This window comes from Haemaphysalis longicornis, unplaced genomic scaffold, assembly GCF_048455015.1.
Source record: "Haemaphysalis longicornis isolate Haplotype H1 unplaced genomic scaffold, Haemaphysalis longicornis Haplotype H1 scaffold_4, whole genome shotgun sequence".
Lineage (NCBI taxonomy): Eukaryota > Metazoa > Arthropoda > Arachnida > Ixodida > Ixodidae > Haemaphysalis > Haemaphysalis longicornis.
This window is the reverse complement of record NW_027526361.1, coordinates 205,066,863-205,087,171: the sequence shown is the minus strand read 5'-3', so window position 1 is coordinate 205,087,171 and position 20,309 is coordinate 205,066,863. Positions and strand designations below refer to the sequence as shown.

Below are 20,309 nucleotides of genomic sequence, written 5' to 3'. Positions count from 1 at the left end.
CCAAGACTATTTTGGTATAATACCTAGTGTGTGTTGAAGTGGGAAAATGACACATACGACCAGAAAACGACGTGTGTGGTGGAACTGCAAAACATTTTATGCTTGTCGTAGTTTGAAAAGGAACAGGTTTGCATTTGGACTCTGGTTAGGTGGTGGTTATCTTCTGGAATCATTACAAAACCCAAACCATGAGAGATACTATAAGGTGTTTGTGCGGGCTGGGCTACGTCTGGAAAGCATCGGTAAGTAACAAGAGGCTTGTCTTTGCCACTGTAAAGAAAAGTATAATTGGTTCTTACACGGCCACCACCTCATGCTACCGCAATTCGACTCTAGGTGTGTTTACTAGATAATTTTGCAAGCTTTCTTGGTACAAAATCTCCCCCATACTGTAGTAGATCCATGGTTATTCCATGATCTTGCTGTGCAGGTTGAATCTCTTTTCATCCCGTTGAGTACCTTTTCCACCTTATAGCTAGTGTTGGAACCTTGCAAACCAAGCCAGTTCATTCAGCAGTTTCCCGGCTTAAAGGAGCACTGACACCAATTTTCGGCGTTAATATTATTGCACAGTTCGCTTCCTTCACTCAACAGAATACTCTGGCTGAAATATGAGCAGCCTGCGCCGCGAAGAACATAGTTCAATTGGATCTCATTTATCGCGCCCACGGAGCAGCGCGCGGAGCGGCACTCAGCAAATGGACATCAGTGTGACATCACCCCATGAAGCCAAAAGAAGTGACGCCACTTCACGCACGCGGCCCCATGAGCGGCGAGCGGGCGCCGGTGACATCCGCACAAAGCGGTGAGGTCAGGCCGGGATTCTGTCATATGCGCCGTTCGGGATGAAAGCGCGGTAATTTGAAACAAACGATTTTCAGGCCGTTCAGTGTAATTAACTATCGCGCGCTGAAGTATTTTAAGTGCTGTTTCAGGTTCGCCAGACCATTAAGCATTGATAAAAGCAATAAAAATGTAACAAAATTTTCGTGTCAGTGCTCCTTTAACATTGCTAACCTGCGCAGAACCCTTGAACTAATTTCGCTGCCTCAAACGAGCGCAGGCGTTCAATATCTGCTAATAGCGAGCTTCTTCGCTTGCCCCGAAAACTTCCTCCTTTTTTAATGTTTCTTCAATCTTTGCCTTATTGTTGGCACGAATGTCAGTGGCCTAGCATTTGTTATGCAATTGTTGAGAACTCTGCCATTTCTGTTTAATCCCTCATCCTTCACACTTTCACACTCCTACATTTATTCACGAAGTCCTTCGTTGTCACAGGTAGTATACCAGGTTTGCCAGCAGAGCTGTTTAAGTTCGAGCTTGGTCTGGTGGCGTAGGCAAAAAGAAAGAAAACCGCGCCACCTGTAAAGGGTGCACCACTGCAGAAAGGGTATTATAACAGTGAAGCCGGCTTTCGCGCCCGCTCGAGTGTCGTATGCGTAGGCGCTCCCCTTACTATGCCATTTTGTATATAGCAGTCTTTCCTGGCCTCCTATATCGCAAAAAAAAAAAAAAATGGCGCAGCTTGCATTAGTAGTGCAAGGCTAGAAAAACAGCAGAGGTGGGGGTCGACCTCCCTTCCTTCCCCGTAGGATCCGCTGTCAGTGTGGGGAACCTACCAGAACGTTCTTGTAAATTCTGGCTAAACTTGGCCTCACCACTGAGCACTTAGCCTAGCCTCGCAAGAACATCGCAAAACCTAACAAAACTTAGCAATGGCTAGCAGAATTTAGCAAAACCGGAAAAATCTTGGGGGTTGAACCCCAGCTCTGCCGTTTCTCCTGGTGATGCAAGCTGCGCCATTTTTTTTTTTTTTGTTGTTGGTCATGTTCCCCCGTACAGCTACTCCCGACTCCGTGATTACTGTAGTCAGGTTGTCATTCACTAAGTCTACGCTGACTCCACCCCCTAAATTTGTTTTGGAGTGTTACTTCGAACTCTTGCACCCTGTCTCTTGCTGATTCGTTCTTTTTTTTGCTTGTTTCATCCTTTCCATTCCTAAATTTAACCCAATTCTGCTTCTGGCCTTCATGGTCACTCTTAGACTTTTCATAGCATCTCAACATCCCACACTATACTGCCAGAATTTGAGTACAGTAGAATCTACATGAAATGGAATGTGGTTAAATGGAACTATCAGTTAAACGGAATAAGCACTCTGCAGTGGGAAAGATTTGCATTATTTGCAAGGCAACAAAAATGCACTGCATTCTACCTGGAGGATTTGCGGCGTAGACGAGGACAGTGATGGTGAAAGAGTGCCATTTCTTAGAGAGCATTCCTAGCATTGTTGCACCTGTCCAGTGTAGCGTCAGTGGTGTCCAGTTATTTTCTTATAGACCAGGCGGCATTCTAGACATGAGTATGTGCCAGCGACCTTCAGTATTTCTCAATGGGTTTTCTACCTAGCTGAAGATTGGACAGCGCTGCTGTAGTGTGGCAGCACTGTTCACATCTTTAGTAAGGCTTGGTAGGCTAGTTTATATGGGGAGAGCTTTAAACTGAGAGAGCTTAAATGAAAACAGGTGAAGCGCAGGCTAAGATGACCTGGAAGCATTCTCTGCATCTGTACTCGTAGGACATACTTCTCTTATTTGCTCTATTCTTGCCCTAGATGTGGAGAAAGCATACGACAATGGATGCCATCAAGTTACTCTTTCAAGCACCGCACATTTTCAATTAGAGTTTCAATACAGTCAGTAGGCTCGTTTTCATAATTCCGCGGGGTGCCGCAAGGCTCGGTCCTGGCGCCAACATTATTCAACCTGACACTTTCTCTCGCATGCTTGGACTGTAGGGTATTTGAGAGAAGTGAAACACTTCATCTATGCTGAAGACGACCGTCGTGTTGACACGTCCAGATATTAAAAGACCAAGAACAAAATCTGCAGAGTGCCTTGACTACTGCACACACACCTACATGTAATATATATATATATATATATATATATATATATATATATATATATATATATATATATATATATATAGATATATATATATATATATATATTCGGTATTCTGGAGGTCGTGGGTTCGGATCCCACCCGGCGGGCATTTTTTCACCACTTTCTTTCTGACTCAAGAAATTCTTCATCTGTTTCTATGACCGCATTCTACCCTTTGCTTTCCGAGGTTTTCTTGACTGTGGCGCATTAGTGTGAGCTTCCTTCATTTTTATTTCTGCAGAAATCTCACCTCGCTTCATCCTCTGAGTGGCTTTCCTGCGATAATTCGAAAACACATGTAAAACTTTCTTTTAACAACGAAGCTGTTGAGCAAATGGTTAGTGTATACTATCCGCGGTTTTAGAAACGCAAAAAAAAAATGCCGAGCACTCGACGCTCGTGCACGCGTACCCAAGCGCACTTTCTTCGAGCTAGGATACCCACTTATTGGGAGATATAGGAGATTATTCGGAGTTATTGGCCCATACTGGTAAAAAAATAGAACTGCAGCCTTTGCCGCGTGCCTCCAGCGCACCTTCGTCAAGCCATACCTATTATGGAGATTGGCCAACATTGGCCACAATAAAATTACGCCCACCTCCCCTCGCGGGAACCCTGGTGTGATGCAACGCATTTCATAGGGGGTTCCATTGACGTTTTTCATCGTATTGATTACGCTTATAGCAGGGATTCTCACGCGAAGGGGAGGTGGGCGGACTACCGTCGACTGAGACCGCCGGAGCGCGGCATGCCGCTTTATATTCACAGCGCCCGAAGGAGAGGAGGGCGCGGAGAGAGAGTACTGCACATGCGCAGCGCCGCCCACCGGCGCCTAGCAACGGAGTGAGAGCGCGCTGCGCCAACCCGCAGCTGTTCGGGAGAGAGTGTTCGCTATCGGAGAGAGGAGAGACGCAGCTGTGCGGACAACGCGCAGGAAGGACCAACGTTTATAGAACCAAGGTCAGTTGTAAAACTTCGAAGTGTTTCCCGGCGCCGCCGCACCATGCCGCATTGATGGCGCTGCAGTCGCACCCGGCTCCCGCGCGGAGAGAGAGAGAGAGAAATGACCTTTATTAATTCGACCTGCGAGAAAGGTGCGGGTCAGGCCGCACCGGGTGGCTGAGGTCAGCACGTTCTGAGGGATACACCTGCCGTTGTGCGGCTAGCATCTGCGCGCGTGCGTGCTTGCGTGCGCGTGCGCACTCCAGTTGTAGATGGTTAGGCGAGCACTATGCCGGCGCCCGGTTGCACGGGTGGTTACAGGGGAAACCAAACTCAAAGGCAAGGCGCTTTTCTCGCACTTCAAGTTACTTCGGCCTTCGTGTAGATATATGGTACCGTGCCAATGCGTGTCTCGACCGAAACCTCTCACTCTCAGCCAAATCGCGCGTGTGGCGTGAAGTTTTACCCTGAGGACATAGCAAAGAGCTACACCCACTTCATTAACAGTGAAAAAGTAGAAACTGAGTGAGGAAGGTTGAGCCTCGTCGTAGGAGCCTTCCCGAAAATATTTCCAAACCTGCTTCTTTACCTTTACCTATCCAAACCACCAGCAAATAGACAGAAATTTCCACGCCGAAACATGCAAATTGTTGCACAGACCTCGTCTGCACAGAAAGCCAAAACAAGCGCTAACGGTGGAGCCGAAGAAAGTGCTGCAAATTTAGACGTGCTGGCAGCGAGCAGTAAACCTTCGTTCAGAGACATGGAAGGAGTTCGTTTTCCATTGGCGAGCCGGCGAAAGAATGTTGGCAGAGATTACAATAGAAGTTATGTTGTTGTTTTGTTGTTGTTGTTGTTCAGAAAATAGAGGGATAGCTTCTTTTCGTTTAAAAGTGTTTCAATCGGGGAAGAAGTAACTATTTCGGTCAGCTGCTGTCTCCGCTGCAGTGCCTAGAAGCTCTGTCAATAGCGTAAATACAGTTACTATAATCTCATTAACCGGCACGAAGGAATGACACGAAGTAGAGGAGATTGTAATAGCGGTATTTGCACTATTTAAAGAGCTACTAGGCACTGCAGCGGAGACACAGAGATACGGTTTGTTTCGGGCGCACTGCGATCGTCGTCTTCGTCTTGATTGTCTTATCGGCCCCATCACCACGCGAAGCTGATACTTGACAGCCTATTCTTTTCGCCAAGAGGGATATCCGTGAAAATATCTCGTTACCTTGAAACTAAAAAAAAAATATCCACTTTTTGGTTCTTTTATTCAACCGATAAAGCTTTTTTAACGAAATAACGACAATGTTTGCCAGCCTTCACTAATGTATCTGCATAACGCACCAGCCACATTTCCTGCCTAGAGGGTCAGCCGCCTCAACAAGAAACGTAAATTATGTAATGTGAAATGGCAGACGATGCTCTAAACGAACGCGGAAGTGCAGCCACAAAGCCGCGCGGCCTTTGAAATGCAAGCGGCTACTGCGCAATGGTTGACGCCGATTGAGCGCCGTAGCTACGGTGACATGTGGCTAGACTTACCACTTACAAGCATAAATAAAAGGTTGTAAACACGGTGATCGGCATATTTCGCGATAACGCTCGCAACGGCAGTACAGATGCGGCCCGCGCTGCTTTCGCTCGTGCTTCCCCAGCGGCTGAAGGGAGCCGGTTGCGACGGCGACGCCACCTGGCGCTGTGGGTCGCTCGGGCGCCGTATTGCTGGTATGGCGGAGGCGGAGAGTTTTAAAACTGACCTTGGTTCTATAAACGTTGGGAAGGACAGAGGGGCGAGCATGAGATGCGTTGCATCGAAAACTCCAGCGTTCGCCTTATCGCGGAAACACTTGCTCGCAACGAGAAAGAAACGTCATAGCTAGCGTACGCCGCTCGTTCGTTCGTCCTCGTGTCGTCGTGCGCATGCGTTCTTTACCGTAGAAGAGCCGCGACTTGAATGTCGAAGCTGCTGCAGGTCATCATTCACTCCACATGGCCCAGCTGCGGATAATTCGCATGCCCGGGAAACAGGTCGCGCTTCAAGAGCTCGGCGTGCAAAGCATATCCGCTAGAGACGACAAAAGAAGTTGCACTTCCAGTGCGATGTACGAAAACCTCTACCAGAACGATGACCTCACTCTCGCCCTGCTCAACATGAGTTCATTGAAATGCCGTGCCGCCGACATCAATAACGACACCACAACGATACTAAACTCAACTTCGTGTCCGTCAGTCATCACCTACACCAGCTTCCCCATTAAAGTCTTGCGCGTGAGTGCAAGCTTGTCTGGCCGGGGCTTCAGGTACAAGTATGGCGACAGTGGAATTAGTTGCGGGGGTCTGTAGAGCAGGAACCAGGCTTGCTGGTAACTATAGCCGGAGGGTGCCACCTGAAGCCACCCCAACGTATACAGGCCGCAAAACGGGTGCCAGCGTGTTCACCAGTAGCACTAACGCTCAATGCGCGTAATTCGCAATCGGAGACCAACAGACATGGTCTTTTCTTCAAGCTGCCCATTACATTTTGCCGTCCTTGTATACATAGCACTGGAAGCTTCGGCCGACCTCTTGCTATTTGAATTGTCTGCAGGGTGCGGAAGCAGTGAAGAGAACGATGAAATGCGCGCGTGCACGCACCGCGTTCTTTCGCGAGAGTAGAAGAAGATCCATCCTCGCTGCCGCCGGCTGCCATTGCACTCGCTGCGCACGCAATGGCAGATCGAAGCCTGACCCGTTCGACGCTCCAGTCTCAATCCACGTCTCACGAACGGATGCGCAGCCCCACCAAGCGCGAAGAACCAGGCGTGAGTAAAAAAGGCTTTGTACGCTCAGGATTCTCTTCGAGATACCCTTCTGCAAGGCTTAGTACTTTAGGCTAGCGAATATCGGCGAAAGGCGTTAATTTTAACGGGAAGGACGAATATACGTAGATTGCTGTGCATTGACTTGGAAAGAAGCGTTCGAAGTTTTCGTTTTTGCTCCTTTCGACGCATCCGAAACTAAATTCCACTGTCATGCGTTATAGGTTCAATTTCAGAGCATAAAATCAAGCTTCCTTTTACTTCCGCTGGTGGTCCCCATGTGCAAGAGCTGAAAATGCTGAATGTGCAAGAGCTGCACAACTAACGAGAAAGTTCCGAGAGGAAACTCCAATGCTGGAGTCATCCTGGACGGGCTCGCTGACTGCAAAAAGGTCACGACTCCGTTGGATCTCAAAGAATAATTGATACGTCGCGCATTGCACCAGGATAAGTTTTCAGTGGAACGCAGCGTGCAAAACCTTCGTCCGAAGAGCTAAGCCGGCGTTCGTCTTTGCACCAGTGAATACTACGAGCCGAGTAACGCAGTGGCTGTGGCTTCGGGCTGATGAGCCCAAGGATGCGGGTTCGGTCCCTGCCAGCGGCGTAGCCGGGAATATTTTTCAGGGTTGGGGGAAAAGGTAGTCCGAAACTCTTATTTTTTGTCTCTACATGTTAATATATCGATGCTGTGTGTAAATAGCATGGGCGAAAAAAGGCAGAAAGGAACGAGCCGAGGGGCAATGCAGTGCTCAAAAAATTTCAGGGAGTGTTCTGACACCGATACACCCTCCCCGCTGGCTACGCCTCTGATCCGGGCCATTGTGGCTGTTTCAGAGCGCGCTACATCTTTCAAGGTCATTCATCGCGTCGCAAGTGACCTTCAACCGCCGGCGCGCAAGCTGCACTTTCTTTTCGCTCCGCTCGCTCGGAGCCTCGCCACTGCGGTACCACGTGACTAGGAGAGAGTTTTAGCGGCTGCTTCCCCTGCGCGTGGTCTCTGTCTCGCCATCGATGGTTTACGCCAGCTGGGCATGCCTATCAGCGCAAGCAAAAGGATCATTCCAACCATCCAGTACAGATAACTAGAGGGCTGCTGCCAAATCTGGAGCAAAGGCAAACTTTCACAAACACTTATACTCGGGCTCAACTTTCTGTGGCAATAGAGAGAAAGGTACGGGGGGGAGGTAACTGCTTTGTGTTACTGCGCCAAAGTAGTCCCAGTAAACTAATAGGTTTCGAAGCAATAAACCTGCGCCATATTTTATGACGAACGCGAGAAACGGGAACGCCCGTGTGCCGAGATTCCAGTGCACGTCAAAGGTCCCCAGGTGGTCCAAAGTTGTTCGTATGCAAGCCGTATTAGCCCAGGTGCAACCTCAGCGCGTAAAACCCTCAAAATTAAAATACTGTGGGTCAGTAGATGACGATGTCGGTTTCGGTGTAAGAAAAATACGTACATATATCTATGATCAAAACGGAGTGCCGCTAGAGCTTCTCGTCATGAAAGTAGGGCCAATATTCTTTGCCTATATACGGTATAGCCAAAACTTTCTTTGTTGTGGGATACTAAACTATGCGATATTGCATGGCTGGAAAGACATTTTTCCAGGGCACTATAACCATGAAAACCCCTAGTGCCTTTTAGCGATAGCATTTTTCGTATGCAGCGAAAATGAGACTCATCTAGCTTTACAGACGAACAGACGGTTTTTTCTTGTTGAGTCCACTTAGAAATGTTTAGGCGTTTAATATTTGATAAACGTAGTGTCTCGGGTAACGCTATAGCTCCTTCAGTGAAAAGCTTGCAAAGAAAGTTTGCCCAATGTTTGACAACATTTCATTGCTATCGCTGAATGCAGGGGCATAACATGGCGGCAAGCCCAACATACCCTTGTGCGAGCACATTTCAGTGGTTACCAGAAACCTGCGCTTTTGATGGTGGCACCTGAATTTTCCCTAAAGGGGCATTTTTTAACACAAAAGTGTTTTATGACGGGGTCCACCAAGAACTGACTGACATCATATCCGTCACGGAAATAACATTGCCAGGAAAACTTCGATTAACTCGGCTGCGCCGGGATTTGAACCACGAACTCGCTCGCCGCAACGAGAGGTACGAAATGCGCTCCCGACTGCGCTGTGAACGGACTCGTAATCCGGAAGACAAACGCGCCTTATATACTTCCCTTCAGATGGCGCTGCCGTCTAGGAGTGGCGAAGTGAAGTAGTGCATCATGACACTAATGAGCGCCGACAGTTGGCGCCTCGATGCTAGCGCCTACGTGTACGGGGGACGCGCAGCGCAACCTGCGGAGGAGCCTGTAAGGCAAAGTATACCGCGGAGTAAGATCGACGCCGGCTTGTGAATGTCGCGCTCCTAGCACGATCCGCTGCTCCTTTCGCTGCAGCGGACCGTGTTTTTACCAGACGATTCGCTGACAATCCGTTTGGTTTCGTTCTCACGGACGGAGTGCGAGAGCCTGTAGTTTTCAATCGGATTTACGCGACGCTCCGGCGCGTGCAATCCAGTGTCTGCCGTTGATGCGTATAACGGTGCCACACCGACAAAATATAAACAGCGATGAGCAAGTTTATATCGATGCAGAATAAACATTCAACTGCTCCTGTGAAGGCACATTTCACTTTCCTGTTTTACCGGTTCCTATGGAAGAGGGATCAACCACATTTTTTTTTCTTTCAGAGTACAAGAAGAACGCTGTACCATTCTCAACCACACCTGGCCATTCCGAGCCCTCCTCCGCCTCCCGAACGCCCGAAGCTGGGCACCAAGGCCACCGTCGTGGTCGTACTCTTCGTGGTCGCCGTCGCGGCCTCGCTCATCTCCGCAGTCGCCGTGCCAATCGCGAACCGCGTTCGACGCGCCGCCCGCATCGTCGACTTGTGCGAAACCACTGCCTGCACCTCGTACTCCCGAATGATAGCGCACAGTGCGTCGGGCTCGGTGAACCCGTGCCACAACTTCTACCGCTTCGTCTGCGAGGGCTACGTCAATTCGTCGCGTTCCGTGTTCCACGACCACATGTCCTTATTCACCGGCGTCGTGGCACGGTCGCTCCGCACAACGAGAGCGCCGGAGACATCGCAGAGAGCTTTCGAGAAAGCGGCCGTCTTCTACCAGTCTTGCCTCGCTGTCGTGAAGGAAGGGGCGAGCCAGTTCGACGAGTTCCGCACAGTCATGCTGAAAGCTGGAATCCACTGGCCTCGAGTCGTCAAGGCGCCCGATCTCCTGGACTCTATGGTAAACATGGCCGTCGCCCTGAACGTCTTCACGCTTATTTTCTTCACGTCCAGCTACAACCATGGAAAGTGCCGCGTAGAGATCTGGAAAGGAGATGTCTTGGAGCACCTGAAGCGGCGGCGCCGAGAGCTAGAAGTCATCGAGAAGTACAAGAAGTACTACGACTCGTTCTTCGAGATCTTCTTGAACTACGAGGGTAATGTGTCTTCGAAAGACGTCGCGTTCGCGTCGGCCATTCCAATGGACCCTCCGTCGCACTTCGAGCACTTCCTCCGCGTCGAGAACGTGGCCTTCCACTACCTGACAGGCCGTAGACCTTCGGCTAAAGTCGTCTTCGACAGTGTCGTCAAACTCGACCCGATCACGCCGTCGATTTCGGCGCGGCGTTGGGAGGGCCTCTTCAGGCGGATGGCGATCAGTGGCTTCTTCCGCTCCAGCAACGCGTCGTCGCCACTGCCTTGCTCGCAGCAGATAACCGTTTGGGACGTGCAGCACCTCCGGGCCTTGGATGACCTTCTGCTTGCCATGGGCGAAGAAAAGCTGCACTTCTACTACGGCTGGACCATAGTGCAGGCGCTGGCTCGATTCATGTCCTACGGCCTGGCGGTCTTGAGCTACGGCAACACCAAGACGGCCCGCGACGAGTCACCGCTGCACTGCTTGCGGCTGGTGGAGACCACCATGGGCCTGGTGGTGTACAAGCGGTTCGCGGCCACCGACTTCAACAAGCGCACTCGGCTCGAGCTGCACCAGATAATGAACGTCGTGTACTCGGCCCTACTGCGCATGCTCCAGGCCAACCCGGAGCTGGACCCCCGGGAGACGTCGATCGACCTGCGGAAGCTGGAGGCCACGCTGATCCCTCGCTTCGACCTGCTCGACGACGAGGCGCGGCTGGAACGGTTCTTCGGCGAGCTGCCGGACCTGGCGCCGGAAGCGTTCGCTCGCAACTGGCTGCAAGTGCAACAGGCGCTGCGGCGCTCGAACCCTGCCGCGTTGGAGGCGATCCGCGCCTTCTACATGTCGGCCATCGCCGGCAGCGACGCCTACGCGATCCGCAGGGCTGGCAACGGGCAGGAGCTGGGTTTGGCGCCCTACGTGACGCTTCTGCCGCTGTACGACATTAAGGTGAGCTTCGCAGCGCCGCATTGGAGGTCCGTCTGGGTAGCGAACCTGTCGAGGCTTTTGTTGGAGGTTGCACGTTTGTTCACAGTGCCTTACTTTTAAAGTGTTTGTCCCGTCCTGGGATATTGCGTCCGCCCGTCCGTCATACTAAGAACGAAACGGAGAATATCCGACAAACCACTCCAGTTGCGTCCCTTCTCAGCCAGCTACTCGCTTCCAATAAATAGTCTTGTACATCAGCCCAGCGAATCTTGCTCCGGCGTCAGAAGAACGCAGTAGCAACCTCATAGCATCCTATGGGGATCACAAAATAGGCTGTAGTTTTTTAAACACGATAGGCTTTCTTGGGCTACCCCGAAAATTTAGATCTGTGTGTACGTATGTCTCTCTTTGTCCCTTTCTCGATTCAGCCATTTGGCTAGAAGTTACAAGAATTTTAGCAGCGGCGGTCGAGCGTCAGCTCATCCCGACTTTCTTCCCTCACGCCTCCATCCATCAGCATCTGCCATTGCCAGTAATCACCATCCCAGCTCCCCCCGCCCCATCCGCAGACCTTGACCCGCCCTTTATTGCGGCCGAATGTCAGGAACTGTTTTTCCACGGCAAACGACGCTCCGCCCGGGGACATGATGGCATCACGTCGCAACACCCCTGAAATCTGAATGACTCCACCATTACCGCTCTCTTAGACCCTGTTGTCACGGGCGAAGTTCCAGAAGAAATCAAACTTACGCTCATTCATCCGATATCAAAACCGACAGACAGACAGAACAACTTTATCTGGCCACAGCTGAGGCGATTAGGCCGGCGACGTCTTCTCCGCCAACCGTCGGTCAGCAGGGCCCCTTTTGGGCAGGGGTCCGGTGCCTTTGGCCAATTGGGCCAGGTGTTCTTGAATTTGGGGGTTTGGGTCACGCAGGGCGGCCTCCCAGCGCGCCTCGCTGGTGATGGTAAGGAGAATGGGATGGGATCGGTGCCTGGATAGCGAAAAGATTCTACTAATATCTCTAATCTCAGACCGATCTCCCTAACCCCGATGCTTTGTAAACTCGTACAACGCCTCAAAAATAGTTGACTTCAGCATCATCTCGACTACGTGTCACCATATGTATCCGGTTTTATTTATTACTACTACTACTACTACTACTACTACTACTACTACTACTACTACTACTACTACTACTACTACTAATAATAATAATAATAATCAATCAATCAATCAATCAATCAATCATGTTTATTTACGTGCCCAGGAACAGCCAGAGGCCTGAGTGCTGGCGCACGGGTAGTTACATGAAAACAAAATACAAGAAACATATTGAAAGAAACAAACAAGCGACAACACACACACAAATTGAAGTAGCGAAAATTACAGAAATAAAGCACAGGCGGAGCCTGGGTACAGGTAAAAAAGAAAAAGAAGATGCCTTTGTGGCTCAGCTTATTGTAATGAATACACAACAAGCAGAGAACAAATTTTAACAGTAAGACGACAAAAACAATGACAAAGTATAGAGACAAATGATAAGACAAGCATGATAAGTAAACAGTTTTAAAAACAGGCAACTATATTGGTTAAACAGAACCACAGAGAAACGAAACTTCAGCAATAAAAAAAAAGAAAAACGAACGACAGAGATATCATAGATGTTTAACATACTGTGTTCAACAAAGCAGTACGGTAAATTGTAAAGGAGCTTTGAAAGATGTCAAGGCGTTCAGAGAAGCGGTTGTAGCAATTCTGTATTCTGCGCACAGGAGAATGATTGGAGTTGCGCGCAGCGGTCAAGAAAGGGCGATGCGACCTGGTGGGCCTCTGTGGAACACTAAACTCTAAACAGTTAAGCAGGTCCGCGCAAGAAAGGTCACCATGAACAATTTTGTGAAGAAATGTAAGGTCTGCACGCATACGTCTGCAGGTCAACGAAGGAATGGAAGGAACTATGGGTAAGTCAGAATCAGGACCCGGACTGTGATTGTGATGACGGTGCTTAAATATGGATAAAAACTTCTTCTGCACACGTTCTATTAATTCACTACTAGATTTGGAGATGCCGTTCCAGGCAACAGAAGCATATTCTAACTGGGGGATACATATTGCATTGTATAGCATTAGAAATGGATCTGGAGAAGAGAATTCCTTTGTAATCCGACACACATTTCCAAGACTTCGGAGCGCTCGCCGGGTGATGAGCCTAATATGAGAAGAAAAAGAGAGGGTACTGTCGAAAAGAACCCCGAGGTCCCTAATCTCCTCAACCCTTTGCAAAGGAGCTCCCGCTATACTGTAGGAAAACAGTAGACGATGGGTTTTCCGGCTGTACGTGACAACCTTTGTTTTAGCTGGATTTAAAATTAGACAGTTTTTGCTGCACCAGACCGATAATTCCGACACATCCCTCTGCAAGGCACAGCAGTCCTGAAAACTGCTAATGTGCCTAAATAGTTTGACATCATCAGCATAGAGAAGAAATGAAGATTTTGTTAACACTGTTGACACATCATTGATAAAGATAGAAAACAATAGTGGACCCAGCACAGAACCCTGAGGTACACCACTCGTTGCAGTGTAAACACTAGACCTTTTGAAGTTTACATCTACGTAAAAGGACCGGTCAAGGAGATAGTTGGACAACAAGGCAACAAGACTTACATCAACACCGGACATAGTAAGCTTGTTAATTAATAATTTATGGTTCACTACATCAAACGCCTTACTGAGGTCAAAATAAATTACATCCAACTGGCCGTTTTCACAAACTGCAGCCGAAGCCTGAGTCATGAAGCTTGCAAGATTTGTAACCGTCGATCGACCCGAGAAAAAGCCGTGCTGATTTGGTATCAGAACGTTCTTGACGCATGCAGCAAGAACGTTGTGCAGAGCTGACTCAAAGAGTTTTGAGGCGACACAAAGGAGTGAGATTGGGCGATAGTTGGTAACGGCTGACTTATCACCAGACTTAAATATTGGAAAAATTCGAGCAATCTTCCATGCACGAGGAAATTTGCCGAAAAGCAAACAGTTATTATAAATGGAAGTTAAGACAGGCACAAAAATGTTGCCGTAAGCCTTCATGAGGGCTGCTGGAATTCCGTCTGCACCACAGGAAAATGACGGTTTCATCCGTTTAAGGCTATCATTGACAAGTTTTTCATCGAACATAAGTGTACTAAAATTAGACATATTATTAAACGATAGGCGTTCGTCGGGACCATCTGGCAGTTGAAAGACAGAATGAAAGTACTGAGCAAAGCTCGTGGCGACATCCTCAACCTGTTCCCCATCGGAATTAATCAGACTAATGTGTTCTTTAGACGCCTTAGAACGGCCGCGTACATACCTCCAGAAGTCAGCCGGTTTCTGAGACGCAGAAGCCTCTAACGACTCTATATAGAGCTGGTGGTCACGCCGGTAGAGGCTTTTACAAAGTGAGCGATACCGACTAAAATCCGCTTTCCACTTGTCAAGCCCAGACCGCTTGGCCTTTTTGTGGGCACTGTCCTTAAGTTTAAGCGAACTTCGAAGTTCTTTAGAGAACCAGTGGGGAAATTTGGAATGAACAGGCTTATAAAAAGGGATGTACTTTTCCATGCCACTCCTGACAATTTCGGTAAAACGTCGAACCTGTTCGTCAACATCATTGACATCAAAAACACTAGACCATTCAGCAGATGAATAAAAGTGATAGAGCCCAACATAATCACCACGCTTGAAAGCATATCGCGGGACTGCACAATCGTCAACACCACCATAGCAATGCTGGGCAGAATAATAATAATTATTATTATTCCATGAACACCCATGACTGTCTTTGGCTGCTACGGCGAGTCTTCAAGCGCACCTATCGGGCGGGTAACCCTGACTACACCCCTTCAATTGATATGCGAAAAGCATTAGATAGCGTGAAGCTGCTTTTCTCGAGGAGTTATCCCAGGCATTACCTAGTCAGAGGGCCCAAGACTGGCTACGTAATTTCCTTGAGACCAGTGCCATCCGTCTCAGCAGCACGTACCCGGGGTGGAGCCCCAGGACCTACTACTAAGGTAGGGGCGTTCCCCAGGGCTCTATCGTCGGTCCCGTGCTTTCCAACCCAGCCATGGCCCGCGTTGCCTATAGGCTTGAACAAGACTCTGCCGCTCGATTTGCTATATACGCCGATGATCTCACGGTTTGGGTGGAAGCAGCTGACTTTTCCGATCCACATCACATATAGTGTAGAAAAAATTCCCGCGCCTTCCCGCGAGGGAAACACGAGTAAATGCAGAGCATTGGGGGTCGTTAAAGCCGCGTAAAGTCGCGTTAGAGTGGAGCGAGCGTCAACCAAGGAAGGAAGAAGCAACGCAGTGACTGAAGCACGAGCGACCGCTAGCCGCTTTATATTTGCAGCCGGCGCAGTAGAGGGAGAGCAGTACGGGGGGGGGGGGGGGGGGGGGAGAGCGCGCATGCACAAGCAGCGCGCGCCCTTCCACGCCCCACCGCGCTGCTATCACGCACCTGTTACGCCGAGACCGCGACGGAGCGAACGGGCTGTCTACGACGCATGCGCGCGCCAGCTGCTGTTGAGAGAGAGGAGGGAAGGAGGAGAGGCGCACCTGCTGCGGACGCGGAGCTGTTGACGCCGTCCGACGCAGGAAGAGGCGAGGCTAAGAAATGCTCTGCATTTAAAAAATGACGTGTGTGATGTTTATTGCGTGTGCATTTCCCCGAAAGTGACTTTTGTTGGCCACGTACCGTGCAGGACCAGGTGCGCGGCCCCAACAGGAGCGCTGCTGTTTTCGCTGCCGGCTGGTTGCGCGGCTAAACTTTACGTAGGGAACTTTCGCTCTTGCTTTCGTATACTGGCGCAGTTAGTGCGGCGCGAAATGCCTACGCTGAAGTGAAACCAAACGCGCGCTGCACTTATCGTACCACCCACAAAACGAAAGCAAGAGCGAAGGTTCCCCTCGCGCAACCAGCCGACAGCGTCAACCGCAGCGCCCGTGTTGGGGCCGCGCGCCTTGTGCGGCACGGTAGCCGTGGCACACAAAATTTTGAGATCGACTGTACATTTTTAAATACACTACAGTATATAACGAAAGAGATGCAGTCGCTTATGGTAATAGTTGGTTCTTAGGAGGGTGCACTTTTACATGGTTGCTGAATTACATTGCTGAATATTGGTGAATTGGAAGTAAATGAAGTTTTCTGAAGAAACCGAGGAACCAAGATACCGCTATTGAAAATTGACACTGCGCAAGTTCTTGGCTGTGGTGCGGACATTCATCGCGTCTGGAAACGCGTCCCGCAGTACTCGCAACTCCGCCACGGGCGTCCATGTGACGAGCAGCTAGCTATGCGCGTGTTGGTAACTTGGCCTTTGAAGTCGTCGTTTCAATGTTCACGGGGTCTCCTCCCGGAACGGAAAGCGTCGCATCAGCGAGCTGCAGTATAGTGTTATTTCCTGTTTTTTTAAAACTTCTTTCTTCTTGCTCTCCTGAGCACATGAGCGGCGGTGTCGCGTTCGTTCTCCCAGCTTCCACCTCCTCTACGGGGACCCCCACAACGAGGGGCCATAACAGCTTCGCTGCAAAGCGCAGGTGGTGGACAGCGTCAAGTACGGCGCCCTGGGCTCCCTGCTGGCGGCGGCCACCTTCCAGTTCTTCGAAGAGCGGCTTCCGGAGCGCAGTCGCTTCCGGTCGCTGATGGAGCAGCGGACCCGCTGCTACGAGAGCGGCCCGCTGCGAGGACTGCGCGGGGACCCGGCCAAGCGGGCTGCCTTCGAGCGGGCCGTGGCGCTGTCCTTCGTGTGGGAGGCCTTCCGGTCGCCGCTGCGGCGCCGGGGCAAGCACTCGCGCGTCCGGGGCCTCGAGTCCTTCTCCGAGGACCAGCTCTTCTTCGTGGCCTCGTGCTACCCGCTCTGCACGGGCGACCAGGGTGCCGGGCCGGCCGAGCTGGCCTGCAACGAGCCGCTCAGGCACAGCCGACACTTCCCGGTCGCCTTCCGCTGTGCCAGCGGGGCACCCATGAACCCGCGGCTCAAGTGCAGCGTATTTTACTAGCGGCGCACTTTTATGGCGGTTCTTTGAGTTCCTGAGACATTTATTTGTCAATTTAAGGCGCTTTTTTTTTGCATTTTACCTGCATGTGTATTCTATTGAGCATCACTTTTTTGCTCACTTGTTTTCGTCATAGTTAGGGGACGTGTGAACTCTAGCTGCGGTCCCCTCTGGAATAGCATTAAAATATATTGCCGCGAACCACGTCTCCTGTTCTGTTCACTTAATAAGCAGTGTTGCGTGACCAGCACCTTGTCGATTCAGCGTCTAAAGGTCTAACGAGACGAAAGATCCAACGAGACGAAAGGTCCAACAGTGGACCTTTCATCTCGTTGTACATTCAGGCTCGATTGGACCTTCCGACTCGGTGGATCTTTCATCTCGGTGGATATTCAGGCTCTTTTGTATAAGGGGCAAAGCACCTTAGGACCTCGCTTTGTCCGTGGCTTGTACCTTGGCGTCCGTATACACAGTGTTGCGCATGCGCGAGGAGCATTGGATTGAATTGGATTAAATTGAATTGTATCGGATTGGATTGGATTGGAATTGTATATACTGTACACACGCGTTGCCACTCATTTACATGCGCGAGTGGGCAATGCCACGGGTGATTTACGGTAAGAATAATCCCCAGTGCTTCGCCCAATCGTCATCATTCACTTCGTGGAGATGCGTGAATTTTTTATATGAACGTCCGGAGCACTCTACAATCACATTCACTACCCAGTTCAGCCAATTAATAGCGAGAACGTCTGCGTTTCAGGTGCGAGTATATAACTTCGCCAAAGTACATGATAGTTTAAATTTAAATGTAATCCCGGCATTGGCCTTTCCACGTGGTCAGGAACGGGCTATTTCTGAACAACAGGTTCACGGAGATGAAAGTACTTGTTTACGAGATATATGCTATCACTGTCGTATCGACTGATGAACGCCCACAACAAACATTTTTCGGATTTTTGCGCTGCGGATTTTGCGGATTTTTGCGCTGTTTTGAATTCAGTTAGTATGCGCCAAATAGCCCAAGCCACCGTTATAGCGCAGTTCAAATGTGACGGAGAATGGATTTTTTTTTTTCGGAAAGCCGGAATATGGACCCTTAACAAAAGGAATGACCACAAACATATGCGGACCACCCGTGACGCTGTTCAATAATGATAACGTATACGTGAAAAATTTTTCCTTTAAGCGGCTTACATCAAAACTCTTAGTGAAAACATGCTTGTGCGACAAAGGAATGCATCTATCTGTTGCTCGGATAATTGCCGCTTCTATCAACTAGAAACCATTAATCGTTGCATTGTTTTGTGGCGGGATGCGGTGTTTTTTGGGATGTTTTGCGACAAACTGTTAAAAGGGACATGGACAATGAGGTTCTTGCCTTTTAGAGATACTACTGGAGTGCCCTATGGTATCATTTTTGTGATGGGATTGTATAGCTTGTAGAAGTGCCGCATGACTGAGCGGCATGCGGAACTCCCACGCCCAACGAAGTCTGTTTTTTTAGAGCTGGCTGAGTTGGTGCAGAGCATCTATGCGGCGGAAAGTTACCCATCAGAGTGGCTGCACCTGTTGGACGCGCGTGTCTGCTTGCTGAAGTTTTGATGGCCGCCTTATTGTAGCTGCTGCGGTGTTATCCTTCTTGGATGACTGCTAACTTTTGTATTGAATAATAACCGCAAGTTTTTCATACAGAAAAGAAAGAAATGTGGCATGGACGAGTGCTCTGAAGCACTAGATGCAGTGCATCGTAGCTGGAGGTTCGAATCTCCGGTAGAACTACTTTTTTTTCTGGCAGTTTATTACTTTTTGTATAGGTAACGTTTTATGTACTCCATTCACCGTTTCGTGCTGCAATCATTGCATTATGAGCGAGTTTGGAGACTGCGTGCAGACAGACACTATCGCGCTGGCGAGTTTTCTTTGGCGTGGTGTTGACATATCACCGGCAGCTTAGAGACACAGTGCCGAATCCGCCGATTGCCGGCCTCGTCCGAGAGCGACTCTTACGACACAGAGACGAGCAAGACAAGCTCCGAAGTTGAGGGAAGCGCCTCGCAGTTGAGCGTCTCCGATGGTGCGGAGGGCGTGCAGCCACTGCGAACACCTTGTGAACGTTACGATTTTAAGCGTGGCTGGCAGCCTTATCTAACCTATCATGCAGCTGACAACGATATCCAACCAGCGATAACGTTGGACGCCAAGCATGTTGCTGCGGGGAACCGAAACCGAAACTGGTTTGAACAACTCTCCAAAAATAAATGACAACTACATTGCGATACATGAGCTTGTTGCCAATAGTAGTAAAGTTTTTTTTTTTAAATAAATAACACTGACATACAATCAACTGCATATACATAACGTTTAAAGTCTTGGGCATCGTCCAAGCACATCGCGTGACGTTTCCTATGTGTCGAACTTGTCTTGCAATGCGATTGGACGCTGTTTAGCATTCTAGATTTCATGCATACGCCATTGCGCTTATGTCAGTGCAATTGTGAAAATGTAGTTTTGTGGTATGTTTTGGGGGAGTTCGAAGCAGTTTCGGTTTAGGTTCCGCCGTGAAATACGTCCATGGTTTCTGACGTTGTCTGTAATCGCGCATTGGTCATACTTCAGAAATCGTCATGATCCGCTATTCACACGATGTTGACTGCAGAAATGGGCCGCATAAACCTCCTTGCGCCGCTTCAAGCTAGCAATTATCGTTTCATGCAGTAAGAAAGGCCGAGCCGAGGTGGACGCAGTTGGTGAACTTCGGTGCTCCGGTTCATCGGAGATGGTGAACCGCGGGTCGCCTCTCCCGCACCTACGGATCTCACCTACATGTCTTTTCTCCGTAGCATCCGCCGCGTCGTCGGCGAATCGGTCAAAAAACACATTCGGCCAATAAAAAAGGCCTCTACCCCTAGATTTGAACCCGCACAGTGGATGCCAACGCTTCGTGCTTCATCAAATTACGCTTCGGCAACATGCAACGAGGCTTACAAATAACAAGTACATATGTTGAGGCCAACCGCCGTCATATCGGTCATACGCGACATAGTTTTAGCGCTAAAAATAGGCGGACACAAGAGGACAAGACAGGAGCTTCCAAAATCGCATCGAACATTGCTGTTTGCTTGTTAGATTGCACTAATTTGAGCTGATAAGCTGAGCATTGTTGCATAACGTTCGTGCAGTAGGCTTTTACCCTAGCCA

General features: G+C 49.5%; 1 protein-coding gene across 1 annotated transcript; it reads left to right on the top strand.

Annotated features, from left to right (window-relative positions):
* Nucleotides 1-6,598: 6,598 nt before the first annotated feature.
* LOC144180193 (endothelin-converting enzyme 1-like) lies at nucleotides 6,599-17,279 on the top strand. Its single transcript, XM_077708579.1, has 3 exons — nucleotides 6,599-6,691; nucleotides 9,390-11,075; nucleotides 16,650-17,279. Exons 1-3 carry the CDS (start codon nucleotides 6,599-6,601, stop codon nucleotides 17,109-17,111), a joined length of 2,241 nt encoding a protein of 746 aa, XP_077564705.1. The 3' UTR covers nucleotides 17,112-17,279.
* The last annotated feature ends 3,030 nt before the right edge of the window (nucleotides 17,280-20,309 follow it).

Excerpts from the sequence above, each read along its gene's own strand:
- LOC144180193 (XM_077708579.1), top strand. The coding sequence starts at position 6,599 with ATGGCAGATCGAAGCCTGACCCGTTCGACGCTCCAGTCTCAATCCACG. Across the intron at positions 6,692-9,389 it reads CCAAGCGCGAAGAACCAGGC|AGTACAAGAAGAACGCTGTA; the intron begins GTGAGTAAAAAA and ends TTTTTCTTTCAG. Across the intron at positions 11,076-16,649 it reads TGCCGCTGTACGACATTAAG|GTGGTGGACAGCGTCAAGTA; the intron begins GTGAGCTTCGCA and ends TGCAAAGCGCAG.